Here is an 18,752-nt window from a genome sequence, read left to right as displayed (position 1 = left end):
TGCGGGTATCTTAGTGCGGCGAGTCTTACTGTCTCCGGCATGACTCCATCTACGCCAGGTGACTTTCGGATTTTCATCCGTCCAACAGCCTTGCCGAGTTTCAACTCAGTAAAAGGTTTCGCATCTACGAAACCAATAACCCTTTCAGGCCTATCCTCCACCTAAGGAAAGATTTCCTCAGGTGGAGTATTAAACGGAGTTTCTTCTCCTCAGGTAGGGGGTAGAGTGTTTTTTCCCCTTAAATTAGGTACAGACAATCTTGAAGCCCTGCTCTCAGATATCCCTTTCGAGATCATTCGAGATATTCATTCTGCATTTGCTTTAATCCATATATTCTCTCTTCCAAATCTCCTGCTTGTACTCTTCTTAACCTCTTATACTAACTTCTTACTCTCATGCAATTTGTCTTTAGATTTTCAAGCTGCTGGTTCCACCAGTATGGTTGTTTTCTTTCATACCTTCCATTTGATCTTACACAAGCCAACTCCTGTACATCATTCAGACCCCCAATTAACTCACGTACATCCTTACATCCCGAACCGATCAAGCCAAAAGTATCTACAAAAACCTCCTCATTTAAACATCTCTTTAGATTGATATCCCCATTTTTACGATCAAAATACATCTTAGTTGTTCTTTTCTTGCTTAATGGGATTCTTCTGCTGGAATAGAGTTTATATGCGCACGAATGAAATTTTTAATATTTTCATCTACAGCATTTGCTCTGTTCTTATGGTGACCACGCATATCTCAAGGTATAAAACTTCCACCTTTCTGGCTATAATTTTTTTTTTGAAAAGCGTAGTTAACCACATATCTATGTTACAAGTGCCCAAAAATGTTTTTTTACCAACTTAGAGTCAGTGTTCTGCTAACTACAAATTATATTCATATATCCAGTTTCTTCTGGACACTGTTAAATTTGCAACCTTTCTCTCTTGTCTGAGAACATATTTACATGAATATTCGCTGTTTGTCATGATCAGCCATTTCCCAAAAGATATTAAATAAATTGAGTCTATCATTTTCAGATAATTTCGATTTACAATTTCTGTTAAATTTATCGTTACATCCAGGTCCCAATTCTCCAATTTTCGTTAATTTTCCAGTTTTACTAGTATATTCTTGACCGGAGTTCCACAGTTCCTTTAAGACAATAATTTTCCAAACACTGGGATCTCTTTGTCTCTCCCTTCCTAGATATTTCTTCTTTAGGTATTCTTTTTTTTTAACAGACGTATTTAATGATTAAGTTGTACCTTTGGTGCATGTAGACGTTTCCGCTATCGATGTATGTAATGCACTGTGAACATTTGGTACTTTATATATATATTAGTAGAAGTTAGTTCGATTGCAAATGATATAGGTGTTATTATTTTTGTTTAAAATTCTAAACTAGTATTTTCACGCGAATTTTTAAGATTTAAGACATGCTCACTATGTCCAACAGTTAATAATGCAGAATTTACTTCTTGTCTGTCATCGTCCTGATTAGAACAGTCTCGTAAATTGATTTAAATGTTATTCATACTAATATTCCACTACTTTGCTTTCTTGTATCACAACTTACAATGAAGTTGTAAAAACTTACTCAATAAAATTTTCAAGAAAAACATTGTTTACAATGTTACAATGTTTTTATAAAAAATATTCATCAACAATAAAATTTTTCAATATTGTATCATCGGTTACAACGTTCTTTTCCACCAAATGATTCAAAATTTGCACTTACAATGAGGTTATTTTGTTAAATACCTTTATATTTACATAAGATAGGAAACAATTATTAGACCAAAATAAAAGTTATCCTTTATAGATATTATTTGATCCATAGTTGAAAAACATTTTAAGTAGAGTTACAATGTTATTCATATCAAGTGTCGCTTTTGTACTTTTTGTTACTAAAACTTTTAGAAAATATCTATAACTATCTCTAAGTTTGAAATTATCTTAAATGTTACTCTTATAAATATTGCTATCTAATATTCCCTATGTTGTTGAGATCTAGGAGAAGATATAATTTCCTTGTGTAAATTTAGAGTTGAATATGAACAAGTTGGTCTTTGTCTTTTATTAGTTCTAGTAGTATTGCTATTTGTACTATTATTTAAAAAATAATCGTTTGTTGTTGGTCATGAATTGGGTGAAAATTGTATGTGTGTCATGTTACTACGATTTGATAAAGGAAAGTTTAATCAAATTTAATCCCACCCCTGCTTTTATAATGTAATGTAAAGTTAATATACGCTATGCCACATTAAATAACTTTATTCCAGGTATCTACGGTTGTGGTGTTTTGGTTACTGAAGGAGCTAGAGGAGAAGGTGGCTTTTTAATAAATAACAAAGGTGAACGTTTTATGGAAAAATACGCACCAAAGGCTAAAGACTTAGCCTCAAGAGATGTCGTGTCGCGATCCATGGCAATGGAAATTATGCAGGGTAGGGGATGCGGTCCTGACGGAGAGTACATTCACCTTCAGTTGAGTCATCTACCAAAAGAGAAAATTTTACTACAGTTACCAGGAATAAAACAAACAGCAATGGATTTCGCTGGTGTGGACATATTAAGGGAGCCAATACCTATTGTGCCTACAGTACATTACGCTATGGGAGGTATTCCGACCAATTATAAAGGACAGGCATTGACTCAAGTGGTAAGTATATGTATTTTAAGTTACTTCAAATTATTCAAATATAAAACAAGTTAGCAAGATTTACACAAATATATAATATTTTAGTTTGTCTATCTTCCTGCAGATCTAGACTATCAATGTCTTCTCATTACTACTAAAAACATTTAATTCTAAAATTTAAATCAATTATTTAAATTTTACTGAAAGTCTGATAAAGTCTGTTTCACTCTTTTTCGACAATTTAATATGGAAAAACACTGAAGTAAAATGAAACTGTGAATCAAATTACTAATAGCAGAGAGAAATCTATTTTCTAAATTAAAATTAATCAATCGCAATTGAATTATAAATACGTAGAAATAATAGATATTTATAGGTACTTAAAAAATGCAAGGCACGAAAAAAAAATAGGTCTGACTAAAATAGAGTTGACAAAAACACTAGTAATCTTGGGTCAAAATTCTGGAGGGCCTTTTTAGTAAAGGAATGCACTCGTTTTTGTTTGTTAAACTTTAGGAAAACGTATTTATTTTATCAGAACAGCGATATAAGATTATAAACTTGTATAACATCAATGTAATTAGAAAAATATATAAAATAGAAAAACAAATTTCTTTCACATATTATTCAGATTTAAAATTAAGAAAATATTTTTAATTTATAATCTGTATCGTTAAAAAATCAATAATTAAAACAGGGTATAATTTGGTTATATGTGCGATAAAAAATAAAAATCAGTTTTCCTCTTCATGGGACCAGACCTTGTCATCTGAATTGTCTGCTAGATCTATAATAAATGTTTTCTCTTCGTTGTATGTGATAAGCTTTGTCCAATCATCTTGTATCAATTTTTCTGTGTGCTTTACATAATAATTATCTCAAATTTCAGGTGTTGCTTCACAAAAGCAGTGTTCCATACTTTTTTGACTGCTGTATCTCCATGCCCATTTTCTCCAATGTGACGATTATAATAGTATTTACAAATTCTCCACACCAACTCCATTGGATTGGACTGACAGTGATATTGAGGTAGTCTTATTACCTAATGCTCATGTTGTTGCAATAGTTCGTCTATAATGTACTTGTTTTGTTGCTTCTTTAGACGAAAAAGAATTAATAGCTCTGTTTTGCAGGATTTTTTAAAAAATTATATTTTCCTCCAAGAAGTTTGAAGCAATTTTTCTATCAGAGAACTATGATATGAGGCAATATCCATTATAATTAGATATGGCTCCTCCAGTATTTGTATGAACTTTTTGCAAACCAATTTTTTAAAAGACTCTTTATCCATCGAATCGTGATAGTCTACAGCCTTCTATTTGATGAAAAATAAGAGTCCAGTAACATGTAAAACAATGAAGCATTTACCAGCATTTCAGTGGCCTTCTCTGATGCTCTTGCCATGTACGTTTATATGACACTTTTAAAAATTTCCAACCTTGTGTGTACTTGACTTTTCTTAACCCAGGACACAGCAACCTAACTCAGAGTTGACCAAAGACAAATGGAACGGATACTACACTGACCCACAAAAGTAACCGGGAATTTTAACTAAAATAAAAAGTATTAGAAAAATTTCAATTCAAATAAATTATTTTTATTGTATGTTGAATAGAAAACCACAAAATAAAAAAAAATTCTAAATGTTGACTAATGTAACAACAAATAAACATTTACAATTTTTTTTATTCGCAGAAAGATATTTTGCAAATTAAAATCATAAAAGATTTTTAAAATGTGGATACTAAAATCGAATATTTCTTCCTCGAGCTTGAATAACAGCTCGCATCCTTTCTGGCACAGACTGGATCAAAGCAGCAATCTCGTTTTGTAATATTTGTTCCCATTCGTTTTTAGCGCCTGTTCTAACGCTCTCACAGTTTTAAACTCTCTATCGGGTTTTAAAATGCTCTATCGGGGTAAGATCTTGACTTCTAAGAGGTCAGGCTAGTGTGCCACAGTTGAAGTCTAAGGCTCGATGCACACTTGCGTCTTTGCAAGTAGCGGACACACCGCGGGTAAGGTGCGTTCACTTGACTTGTTTTCTTGCCTTCAATACACATCGAACATCTAACAAAGACCATTTTTGGTAGGATTTCTCATTAAATCCCTCAAAGTCCTCCTCGCATACGATGAACTAGGCTTGTCTCTTATTGACCTCACACGTACTGGTAAACAAATCAAACGACAATATTAGACAACATAAAACACCGTTATTTAATTTAAACTGAAATCCTTTAAAAACTTGTTTGTATCTGACAGAGATGTAACTCTAAATGTGCTTCGTCTATTATTTCAATCATTGAACAAAAAAGTAGTTTTTATAACCTTTTTTACGTTTTCGTTTATTATAGAATTTAAGGTGATGCTTAGTATGGATCGTTGTTTATTAGTGTTTTGGTATCTTTAGAATAGATACAAGGTTTTTTGCTCTAATTCATGATCTTAGTCTCCCAGGATATCTTAAGAAAACATTTTCGTCTAAGATCTTTCAATTTTTTTATAAAAAATATAAAAATGTAAAAAATGGGTTTTTACATCTTTTTCTTTAAAAGTTCATTCAATGCTAAATATTGGTTTGCATAAAGGAAATTATTGTTTTGCTTGTCGGTGTCATGAACGAATTTATATTTTTTTAGTTAGTCAATTTTCATCGATTCTGTTTTAAAGTTTTTTTCTATTTTTCTATGTTTCAGTCTTCATTTTTCTCTCTGTAAAGTCTAGTAATGTTTTTTGCTCCTCTGGGAAATCTTATTTCACTACCTTGGATTCTAGAGTAATCCATTTCTTTCATTACCCAGTTTTCATATCCATATAACACAGAAGCCATCTCCATGGCCTTATAAAGTTTTATCATTGTATTGTTTTTTTTTGTTCTTTAATCTGCTATAAATTATTTCACATATATACTGAAATCCGTTAATTTTATGACGAATATCCAGATGTTTCTTGAAACTTGTATCACAACCTAGGTCACTAAAATGTTCTGGTGGATAGTCAATTACTATTTTTGTTCTTATATACGAGGCATGTTTTTTAAGTAAGTACCGTTTTGCGATTCCGCCGCCGCCTACGGTCGGCGTTCCGCGCATGATCGCTGATTACCTACATCTCTTGTCTACGCACTGACGCCATTACAGTCTGATTCTTCATTGTATACTTGTTTACTCCAGTGTTTAAGATGCCTCCAACAATCGTGAGTCACGCTGATTGTGAAGTACGGGCTGTTATACGATTTCTTAGTGTTAAAGGCGTAAAACCGATCGATATTCATCGTGAGATCGTTGAAGTTAACGGACAAAACATTATGAGTGATGGAATGGTAAGGAAATGGGTGAGAGCATTTAAAGATGGCCACACAAATGTGCATGATGAAGAACGGAGTGGGCGTCCTTCGGTCGTTAATGAAAATTTGGTGCAGAAAGTGGACGAAGAGGTGAGAGAAAACAGACGCTTTATAATTTCATCATTGTCCGACTGCTTTCCTCAGTATTCTCGTAGTGTTTTGTATTGCATTGTTACCGAGAACTTGAATTACCGGAAATTGTGTTCACGTTGGGTTCCAAAAATGTTGACGGATTTGCACAAAACCCAACGTTTAGGCAGTGCATTAACTTTCCTTGAGCGGTACCACAGTGAAGGTGAAGATTTTTTAGACCAAATTGTTACTGGTGACGAAACGTGGGTGGCCTACGTCACACCAGAATCGAAACAACAATCCATGGAATGGCGACATTCATCACCACCCAAAAGAGTGGAGTTTAAGCAAACAATTTCTGCCCGGAAAATCATGTGCACAGTTTTTTGGGACAGAAAAGGAGTATTGCTAGTGGAGTTTCTGCCTCGTAATGAGACAATCAATGCAGCGTCTTATTGTGAGACATTGAAACATTTGCGTCGTGCAATCCAGAACAAAAGACGTGGCAAGTTAAGTGCCCGTCCACATGTGGCTAATCAGACCAAAGATCTCATCAAATCATTTAAATGGGAAACTCTAGATCATCCTCCATACAGCCCTGATCTGGCGTCCAGCGACTACCATTTGTTCCAGCACTTGAAGAAACACCTGGGCGGTCAGCGTCTTCAAGACGATAACGAAGTCAAAACATTTGTGATGCAGTGGTTAACAAGTCAGGCGGCAGAATTTTATCAGGAGGGTATTCAAAAACTGGTGCCACGTTATGACAAGTGCCTCAATTTTTACGGAAATTATGTAGAAAAGTAGATTAAGGTACAGGCTTTCATGTAAAAATAAAATTATTGCCATATCTTTGCACGTCTTTTTTTAATTCCAAAACGGTACTTACTTAAAAAACACGCCTCATATTTCATACTTCTTGTACAGCTAGAAAATATATCGGCTTCTCCAAATAACATTCTTCAAATTGCGCCCATTAGTCTTCTTAATATCTTCCTTTCGAAGACGAGCAAACAATTTACGTCTGTTTGGTGATGTTTCATGTTTCTGATCCAAATGTCAGCACTGGTGGATAAGCGTTATATATATTATTGGTTTGGCAAACAATTTATGTAACAGCTTTATATAAACTGATTTTAAAAGAAAGACAGTTAAGATTTGATTTCACGTATAGCGCCTCTGTATATTCGCTTATACGTATTTCATCCTAACAAAAGTCATCAAAGCGACTGTTACAGAAGCTCTAGACAAATTTGAATGTAATTATAAATTAGAATTGTTTCTAATTCCGTTTATCCGACTCTTCTTGATAGACGATGATAAAATAAAATGTTCAAGTCTCTAAACTATATTTACAATCTCACTAAAATGCTACGATTAATCAAATAAGTGTACTGCCCTCTACATAGAACAAAAACCTTTGACTTTTAAAAGCTGGCAAATCTAATTTGAACCGAGGGCATGTTTACAGGCATTTCCTCAATAATATTAGGCAATAGTTTTCATGACGTTGAATAAACTGTAATTATGCTACTAATCAATATGTTTCACAATTGTACACGGCGAAACTGTACAAATGCAGAAAATTAAGATTATTGCGAGATTACAAATTAATGGGCTAATTTGGGATTGAACGTACAAATAAATATTTTCCGTCGAAAAGAAGCAGCCATAAAATGACTTCAGTATGGACGCTATAGCGACATCTGATAATAAATCGCAAAAGTAGGAATCCAAAGATTTCTATTGACGCAACCAAAATTTCGATTTTTGCTTTAATCTGTGCCTCCTAAGAATTGCAAGGCAAAACAGACGATGCTAAAGGTGTAAAGAGAGATACGGATAATCTAAAAGTTGCATTCCACAACATATCTCCTCATCTGAGCAAAAATTCCTGGCGAATTGGTTTCTAGTACTTATAAAGAGTATATCGAAATAAAAGAGTACTCGAAACCTATTCGCCAAGGATTATTGCTTAGATGAGGAGATATGTTGTGAAATGCAACTTTTAGATTTTCTGTATCTCTCTTTATCTCTTTTTGCATCGTCTGTTTTTCGGCAAAATAAAAATTAAATTGTATACGAAAGCTGCACTCTTGACCTTTAGAAGAAGCTTTGATTTTTGTAGATAGTATACTCTGATCAAAAGATATATAAAGATATATAAGAACGGTTCATTCTGTGAACCGAAAGTGTTACTGAAGTATACCTATGTTTTAACCAATTTTTCTCCAGTCAAGCATAATAAATATTATGTATTCTATTTTTTCAGATCTGTTTTATTTACTATTAAAATCTCCCAGTAAAATTTATAAAATAATAAAACAATATTCAACATTATCCATTCACAACCCTCCCTTTAATTGCTATTTATTTTTCGAGATTTATTACTAACATAAATCCTTTATTTGTTTGCTGAGTTATTTCAAAAAGCAGAAAACGTTCTCCCTATCCTAAATCAAACAATAAAGTCGTCATTTAGATGTTATTTATTATTGGCCATTTCTAAACTTTTCCTTGACATGTTTAACCTAAACGACAGGAGACATGAAATTGTTCCCGGGACTCGATGATTGTGGTGAGATTTGAAACGTGTCACGAAAAGTTTCAATTTCAGTTACGTTAAAGTGGCAAACACGGTGACATTGCTATTGTGACCACTTAGAAAGTAGAAGATTGATGAATCAAGTAATCCACTGACATATATACAAGTTTATTTCCGTTTAACACAAACGACATTGTAACTGAATATAGTGGTCAATATAAAATATGTCTTTTTTATGTTTTACTTATACAAAGTATCTTAAAGGTTTTCCATTTACAAAAAACCCCCTTTAACCTAACAAGGTTATTAACGGAACGGTAACAGTTAATTACACCTTTGCCTCATACAATATAATTTGCCCTTTAAAAAAAATAATAAGGTTCTCGATAGTGTTTTTTAAACTTAAAATGTCTTTAAGATTGTTTGATAAATGGTATTTAATTCTGTGACGATTGAACATTTTATACTTTTACACTAGCACATGTTTTACTGTATTATAGGATTTTCGGGGTCGTCCTCTTTTACTCCTTCCTATGGGGCTCCATTTGCTTATTCTCTACATCCATCTGCTGTCGCTAGTCTTCTTACCACTTTAGTCTTTTTTGTTCTATATATGTTAGTATATCTGTTTCTATTGATGTTCTTTGCTTTATTTGGTCATTACTTCTCCTATCCATTCTTGTTACTGTGCAGCATCTTTGCAGGCATTCCATCTCTGTTGCTACTATCTTACTGCTGTTTTTCTTATTTATGATCCAATTTTCAGCCTCATATGTCATAATACTTCGCACTAATGTTTTATAAATCTGTGTTTTTGTCTTCATATTTAGGTGTCTATCCCACCATACTAAGTTAAGTTGTCGGATTGCTGTTCTTGTTTGTCCTAACCTTTGTGTAATTTCTTCGTCTGTTGTTGCCTTTTTCGTGATTATAAACCCCAAGTATTTGAATTTATTCTTTTCTTTGATTGTTACGTTGTCATCAATCTGTAGATCTTCCATGTCTTTTTCACTTGTAGATAGGTACTCTGTCTTCGCGAGGTTAATATCTAGGCCAGTCTTGGTATATTCTTCTTGTAGTTTCTTCATCATGTAGCTGAGGTCGTCTTGGTCTTGTGCAATCACTACTTGATAGTCTGCAAAGCTTAACGTATATAGGTATTCGTTCAGTACCGGTACTCCCATGCCTTCGCATTTTCTTTTCCATGTAGTCAAGGCTTTCTCTAAGTATATTTTGAATAGGGTTGGAGATGTGGAACAACCCTGCAGGAGCCCTTTTGTTGTGGTGAAGTCTCCTATGATTCTTGTTCCCATTTTAATGGACACTTTTTTTTCTTTATACAGAGCTTTTGTAGCTTCTATAAGTTCCGTCTGTATTTCTAATTTGTACATTGCCTCCCATAGTTCTGACTTTGGTAAAGAGTCATACGCCTTTCTCAGATCCACAAATGCCAAGTGTATATCTCTATTTTTTGCTTTTTTCTTTTCCAACAGTTGTTCCAGTGTGTATATGTGGTCTATGCATGATCTTCCTGCCGTGAAGCCTGCCTGATCCTCCCCGATTTTGCCTTTTATCGCTTGCTCTATCTTTTCTCGCAGTATCTTCCCATATAATCTTCCTATTGATGATATTACGCTTATTCCTCTGTAGTTTTCGCATCGTTTTCTATCTCCTTTCTTAAATATAGATGTCATATATGCCGCCGTCCATTCCTTTGGGAGCTGTTCTCCATTTATGGCTTTCTGAAATATCCATTGTATCATCCGGTGTAATTTTTTTGATCCGTATCTTTTTCTCTATATTCTTTATAAACTTCATCGTTGTTTGTAGTCAGCCATTTTCTGTATAGTTGTTTTTTTTCTTCAATTATTATTTTTGTTGGTTCATTTATTTCATAATAGTGCTGTTTATTTGTTAAATGTTCTTTTTCTCCAAGGGTTTCGAATGATGCTTGCTTTATACTCGCCTTTATATGCTCGTATATTTCTTCGATGTTGCCGTATCTAAATTCTATTAATTTTCGGTCTAGACGTTGTTGGTATAGTTCTCTTATTGATTGTTCTTGGAGTAGTTCTATATTGTATTGTTTTTCTCTTATAGTGTTCAACGGTTCTTCTGTAGAGGGAGTCTTGTTATGTTTTCAATCAATGCCCATTTTTGCTGTCAGTAGTCTATGGTCCGTTCCACAGTTCCACATTCTGCTCCTCTTCTGACTGGCACATCTTTGATCTTTATTGTGGTATCTTGTTTGATTATTATGTAATCTATTATCGATTTCAGCTTTCGTGTTTCTTGCCTCCATGTATATTTATGAATATTTTTATGTCTGAAGAATCCGTTGGTGATTTTTAGGTTGTTTAATTCGCATAATTCAATCAAACGTTCTCCGTTATCATCAAACAAAACGATGTTTGAGAATCTCTGTGTTGTTAATTATTGCCACTTCGACTCCACTTTCAGTTTAAGACGCTTCTGTATACAGTACTGTGTAATCGAAATGGGAGTTAATTACATTTTTGAAGTGTTGTAAGATAAGATTAGGGTTGGTGCTATTTTTTTGAAATTCTAATAGATTGCAGTTGACTGTTGGAATTCTTACAATCCAAGATAAAGATATAATTTTGTATTGATATAAAGGTGAAAATTGCTTAAAGTTAAGTAGTTTCATTACATGACGGATTCTGCGGGTATATGGAAATTGAACTTTGAAGAGTCATTAGTCATGGGTAATGTCCAAAATGTTATTTATTGTAGTAAAAAATTGTTTATGTAGGCTAAAATATTTCCTTTTAAGACCTCCCAACTTTTTAAGACTGTTCAATATACGGTGTTTTCATACTGTATCAAATGCTTTAGTTATGTCTTAGTAAATTGCCATACATTTTTGATTATTTTTAAAAGCTTCGTGAATAGTGTTTTCCTGATCTATAATGTTGCCGTTTGTAGATCTATCTTGTCTAAAGCCAGCTTGGTCGATGGTAACTTGATCATTGTGTTTGATGTTCCACATTAATCTTTTGTTGTCTATTTTTTCCATAAGTTTATATGAAGAACATGTTGAATAACATAAGATGATATGATTCTGGTTGTAATTTATCCGTATTTGGTTTAATAATAGGAATAATAATGGGATTTTTTAAGATTATTGGATATTTTGACCAAATAATATTAAATATTGGTATGTCGTCTGGATCTGGTGAAGTGTCTTTCATGCCCATAACTAAGAGGTGTATTAATAGGGTTGAATTCGTCGGAAATTGTGATAGGTACTGTCTCCTTTTTTGTTTGTAAGTTAGGAACTCGTTACTGTAATTTTGCCTGGATAAGAATTTTTGATAGGCTACAGCTAGTTCATTTACCATGTCCTGTGAATTAGTTAATAACGTTCTTTCTTTTTCTAGACTTACAATTTGTTGGTAAGTATGCTGTCTTGATATTTTTTAATTTTTTTTAAACGAATGATACCTTTGTGCTTCTGTTCATGCTAGATATGTATTTCTGCCAGGATTCTTGTTTGCTTTTTTTATGATTTTTCTTTCTTCAGCTCTACATTTTTTTGTACTCAGTTAACAGATCAATATTTTTGTACGTTTTGTATCCATTCCAAATGGTTTACTTAATTTAATAGCGGCCTCACATTGTGAATTCTACCAGCGAACTGGTTTGTGTTTTTTTAAAAGTTGAAATTTTCCTATAGCTATATTAGCAGCAACCAGTACAAGCCGATTTAAGTTCGCGTGTGTGTCGTCAATGGTTCTGAAATTTTATTCTGATTCATTCTGTCTGATACAATTTTTTCAAATTCAATTCAATTTTTCTTTTTTAGTTGCCATTTTTGAGTTGATATTGTATTTGTACTTTAATTAACGGTATGAAAGATTGGAAAGTGGTCACTACTATATAAATCTTTTAGCGCTGTCCACTTGAGTTGGTAAACAATAAAGAGTTCGTATATGGAAAGATCAAAGGGGGAGGATGTTTGCGTAGCCATATTGAATGGTATTTGAGAGCTGTCGTCTAGTAGGCATAATTTCATAGTGTTAAAAACGTTTTCTAACACATTTCCCCTCAGTGTTGTTTTATTTTATCTTTGAATTTGATCATGTAATGTTATGACTATTAAAATCTCCCGTGATCACTCGAGGTAAGATAATTTGTTGGAGACAATTTAGTAATTCAGGTTTAGTTAAAGTTTCGTCTGGTGAAACATAAATTCTACAAATATTGAACTTTAGTAGGACCAGTACTGTTGCGGCGACTGCTTCGATATTAGTTATGAGGTTTATATTTTGGAGAGGTATATTTGACTTTATGTATAGACCAGTTTAGAACTAAGACAAAGAATGGTTAAGTGTTATGTTTGATCCGTACTTTTGTATAGTGCAGAAAAGTGGACGCTAAAAGTATCAATCATGAACAAAATTGAAGCATTGGAAATGTGGGTTTATTGACCCATGCTGAAGATACCTTGGACAGCAAGGAAAAATATGAAAAAGTACTAAGGAGCGTCAACAAAGATAGAGAACTGCTAAAGACTGTTAAACATCAAAAAATGTCTTATCTAGGACATATAGTAAGGGGAAGTCGATATAAAATATTACAACTGATCCTTAAAGGCAAAATAGAAGGCCGTAGAGGTGTAGGAAGAAAACGGGTTTCTTGGTTGAGGAACATTCGAGAATGGACTCGGATATCAAATGAGGGCCAATTATTCCATATCGCAGAAAATCGAGAAGCCTTCGCAATGGTGATCGCCAACGTCGGATAATTCTGATATGGCACGCGAAGAAGAAAAAGATAGAGCTACTACTTTATTGGCATAGTTTTAATTAGGCTGGTTAATACAAAATTCAGTGTAAACTTTCAGGTTGTGCATTGAGTTATTTTTAATGTTCGTTTCTTCTAAAGAAATAAAATACGGTGCATACTCTAAGAGAAGAAGATTCAACTAAATATTAGTATTTTTATTTTATCATGTAAAAATAGCTTGTCTTTTTTAAGGCAAGCTACACCAAACACATCGAATAGTCCATAGCCAAAGATGGATTTAGTAGAGGATTCTTCACCTGCGACGGTCGAAGGCCTCTGCAGAGCGTACGAGGATGCAAAGGTGGTTCGTTAATTTTTTCCTAAATTTTTGTTATATTTTCTTACTTTTACAATGAGTTTTATCCTGTTAAAATCGAGCCCTTCCAGGAAAAACATCGTAACCAACAATTTTTTGAATTTTTGATTTTTCATGGAAAATGATACTAACAACAAGCCAAAAACCATGTAATATTATATTCCATATAACAATGAAAAAGTAAAAGTTTACCAACAATTTTTAATTAAAACGCTTAATATTTCCCAAATGACGCTACGATATACGAAAGAAAATGCCCTAACCAATAACATGGCTAAACAAGACCAAAGGGGAAAAAGCCCTAAAAATAAATTTCATTCTAATCAAGTCTCTTTGGTTAAGGAATACATTAAGCAACTACCGGCTGTTCCTTCGCATTATTGTAGGAACAAAAGCAATATATCTTCCAGCCGAGTTTGAGAATGTTACAAACTTGTATCGCTTATACAAAAATTATCTCGTTGACTGTGAAAAACTAACTGAAATTGTATCACTCAGTAAATTTCGAAAAGTATCTCGGTCAGATTTTCATATTGGTTTTCATCTACCAAAAAAAGACAAATGTAATCTTTGTGAGAAGATTAAATATCTAACTAGCCTTGAACAAGAGGAAGAAAAGAAGACAGAATCCTACAGGCAACACATTAAAGATAAAGAAAAGTGCCTTGAAATTTTTTTGAAAGACCAAAATCTTTCAAAAGAAGGATCTGTGCTATGTGTAAGCTTTGATCTGGAGAAAGTACTTAATACTCCTCATGGAGAAAGTGTAAATTTATTTTATTGTAGAAAGTACGCATTCTATAATAAAACATTTTATGAGAGCGGCTCTGCAAATGTTTATTGTTACCTCTGGGGTGAATCAGATGCAAAACGAGGCTGCAACGAAATTTGTACAATAGTTTACATGTACTTTAAAAAGAAATATTGAAGCCACACATGAAATAATTTACCTATATTGCGACAGCTGTTCCGGACAGAATCGTAACAAAGCAATGCTAGCTATGCTCTCCTACTTCATCGAAAGAAGTGCATTTATAAAAAATATAAAAATAACATTTCTGTTACCAGGGCATACAATGATGCCCGCAGACTCTGTGCACAGTAGCATTGAACTTTTCAGCCGTCGCAAAACTGTGTGGTCTCCAAGAGAATGACCAACGATTATACGCAATTTAAGAACGAATCCTTTTAACTATGTTACTGAGTCATTGGATTTTTCTAATTTTTTAAATTGGAAAGATTTCGCTGAAACATTAATACCAAATAAATTCAAATCAACATTAGCAAACTTCGCATAGCCATGTTTAATAACGATAACCCACAAAGCTTTATTTTAAAGTATGGATTCTTTGACAATAACGAACTGAAAACTATAAATTTGCAGGAAATCTTAAGAACACGCCGTAATCGTAATAGTAACAATACCGCTCCCCAACAGCTCTACAATAATCGACTCAAAATTTCGTTAGCTAAGTACCTAGATCTTAAAAACTCTGTGATAAGGGTATTATCCTAGCAGAGTTTAAAGATGACTTCCTTTTATTACCCCATACTGGTGATATTACAGACTGCTTGATGAAAACAAATAACGAGGATACAAGTGACGTTGATTTTTGATTATACCTTTTGTTTAATAAATGTATAATTTTCATAATTGTAATTTTTTTCATTGATTCTCACCAAATAAAACATAATTAAAATAAATCTTAAGCAACGTAAATGCTTTAAATTTGAACACACGAAACATCGTAACCATCTCGACAAAAAGCGTAAGTGACACTTAAGCACAAAAATTTGAAAAACCAAACATCGTAAGTAGCAGTACTATTACAAAAATAAAACATAAAACATAATTACTCTTGTCATTTGTAAAGCACAGTAATAATTAATATAATATAAAATATTTAACATTCAATACTGATTGGAACGGATATTAATTAAAAAAAACTCCTCCTGTAAAATTGCACTTTTGCTGGTTACGATGTTTTTCCTGAAAGGGCTCGATATGTGTTTTCGTCTAAAAAATAACCGGAGTAATCACGAAAGTATAAGTTAATTTTTACAAAAGCGATAAACAATTAACGATCGTGCTTATTTTGCACTTTATGAAGCAATTAATTAGTTTTAAAAAAAATCAGAATACTCCATTTTGTAGGTTTTTGAAATATATATCTTTTTCTAATAGGAAGCGAAAATTCGAAAAAATCACAATTTTCTCAAAAATACTGTAGGTGCTCGTATTTATATAAACGGAAAAACTCGTCAAATATCTGGCTATTGCGATTACTGGAGAAGAACTTATTTCACTGGACTACACTTTTTATTGACGTATTTCAACCTGAAACCGGAGCTGGACGAAATTCATATTAACTTAGTATGTACACATAAAACAAACTAGACTTTTAATTAAATTGATGTTTTATGATTAAATGAATAGTTATGAATACAGAAATACAATGTAAAGCCACAATAGCTTTTGTGTATATTGAAGAATATGAAAGCAAATAGAACTTCCATGTTGATTGAATTAAGCAAATCAACTTTACTAGTCAAGTCGGTGCGATGTTTGTTATTGCACAAGATAAATTGACATGGGTTTGGAAATCGTATTGCTTTTTACTTTTTGTTTATCGTAAGTATGCAGATATATATGTCTTTATGAATAAACTGTTTGTTCTGGAAGCTGGTGTTAATTCTTTTTGTTTTATGTGTTTGGCTATTTTTGTTTATAGCTTGCCTGTATATGTAATTGAGCAAAAGGAACTGGATTTTTTCACTTTGGTGAAAAGATTAATTTTGTAGCTTTTTTATGCCCAAAGTTTTGTTTATTGTGTGTTCGTTGTATTCATTGTTTACCGCTATTTGCTTATGATATTTAATTCTAACGGAAAGTTATTTTTTGACTTGGGAACCTTTACCAAAGGTATAGCAGATCATAAAGAGGCTTTCAAAAATAAAAAAAACTTCAACTTCTACATCATAATCATTTTTTTAGTGACTACTTTCAAATTCTCTATATTCAAAATAAAGACCTGATAAAGCTATCTTTATCAGAATCTATAAAAAATAATAAATTAAAAAATACAGATATGACTCTGAATCACCACCTTCAGACAAACAGCTCTCCTTTCATCAAATTATTCAGTTAAAGACTATAAAGTGTAGACGCATAGTAAAAATGAAGGACTCCCTAATTAAATCCTATAGTAGCAAACTATTCGATTTCCTAGTTTCGACAAAAGTTATCAATATTATATTAAATTAAAATGATCCTGAAATACTTCATACCCAAGAGACCTCAGAATCTATAAAAAATAATAAATTAAAAAATACAGATATGACTCTGAATCACCACCTTCAGACAAACAGCTCTCCTTTCATCAAATTATTCAGTTAAAGACTATAAAGTGTAGACGCATAGTAAAAATGAAGGACTACCTAATTAAATACTATAGTGGCAAACTATTCGATTTCCTAGTTTCGACAAAAGATATCATTATCATATTAAATAAAAATCATCCTAAAATACTTCACACCCAAGGGACCGGCGCCAACAACAAAATCAAAGTCGAAGGACTAAATACAGAATCCACGGAATACTTATACAGAAAAAAAAATATCAGAGAAGATCGTTGGGAATGAAATATTAGAAAACGATAACATCGAAGACAGCTGCGAAAAACTAAACTCAAAAATATCATAATTAAAGCATCAACAGAATCACTTGGAGAGAGAAAAGTAACGAACACTAACATATATCAAAAAAGAAAACACCATGGTTTACAGAAGAAGTGAAGACAAAATGTGAAGAAAAGAAGAAAGCCTTTTTACAATACAGAACACAAAAAACACAACAGGCATATAATCACTATAAACGAATCAGAAATGAAACGAAGACTTTAGTTAGGCGAATAAAAAGAGAACACTGGCAGAGCTTCTCAAAACAGACGATTTCTACGGAACACAAAAAGAAATATGAAGAATGATCAGAGGACAAAGAAACGAGATGTAATACATTCAGAAAGAAAACATGCGTAGACTACTTTCGATCCCTATTTGCTAAAGGTGACGATAAACTAAGAAATTAATATTGAGGAGGAAGAGGTAAAGAAAGCATTAAGGAAATTAAAAAATAGAAAATCACCAGGAGAGGACAGAATACCGAACGAACTTCTAAAGTATGGAGAATCAGATCTGACCAAACAACTATTAAAACTAATCCAAAAAATAATAGAACAAAACAGAATTCCTCAAGAATGAAGATTAAGCATCCTAATATCTCTCTTCAAAAAGGGAGACAAATCGGACTCGGAAAATTACAGAAAAATTAATTTATTAAACACAACACTTAAATTAACAAGCAAAGTGATAACAAATAAACTGAATGAAATTACAACACTAGCAGAAGAACAACAAGGTTTTAAGTAGTAAAGATCATGCACCGACGCTATATTTATAATGAGGCAAGTGCAAGAGAAATCATTAGAATATAACAAACCAGCATATCTATGTTTCATGGACCTTAACAAGGCATTTGACAGGGTTAAATTAAAGGACGTTATCCACTTATTGTAAGCAAGTAAGATACCTCTAGGAACAATCAAACCGACCGAAAATATCTACCAAAACAACAAAATAGAAGTAAAAGTGGAAAAAGAACTAACCGACCCTATCGAAGCTGGCAATGGGATAAGACAGGGAGATTCACTGAGTCCTCTATTGTTCAACCTGATTATGGATGAAATAATAAAAAAAAATAAGAACTAAAGAAGGATACTAAATGGGAGAAAAACAACTTAAACTAATTTGCTATGCAGACGACGCAATACTACTCCCCCAAAGTAACGATTTATAACGTATGCTGCACCGATTTAATATAACCGCCAGAAAATTTAACATGTTAATTTCCCCAAAAAAGACAAAATGTTTGGTTACAACAGCAAATTTACTAAGATGTAAATTGGAATTGGGAGGTCAAATAATAGAACAAGTAATGAAGTTTAAATATCTAGGCATCACATTTTCTAGC

General features: G+C 32.8%; 1 protein-coding gene across 1 annotated transcript in view; it reads left to right on the top strand.

Moving 5' to 3' along the window:
* LOC140437478 (succinate dehydrogenase [ubiquinone] flavoprotein subunit, mitochondrial-like) overlaps nt 1–18,752 on the top strand; it is a 156,925-nt gene that overhangs the window by 77,148 nt on the left and 61,025 nt on the right. The window contains exon 6 of the mRNA XM_072527028.1: nt 2,277–2,656. Within this exon, the coding sequence (XP_072383129.1) occupies nt 2,277–2,656 (380 nt within the window). The remainder of the gene's footprint in view (nt 1–2,276; nt 2,657–18,752) is intronic.

This window comes from Diabrotica undecimpunctata, chromosome 3, assembly GCF_040954645.1.
Source record: "Diabrotica undecimpunctata isolate CICGRU chromosome 3, icDiaUnde3, whole genome shotgun sequence".
In the NCBI taxonomy this organism is placed as follows: domain Eukaryota; kingdom Metazoa; phylum Arthropoda; class Insecta; order Coleoptera; family Chrysomelidae; genus Diabrotica; species Diabrotica undecimpunctata.
The sequence above is the reverse complement of the archived record's forward strand: the minus strand, read 5'-3'. Positions and strand labels throughout refer to the sequence as shown.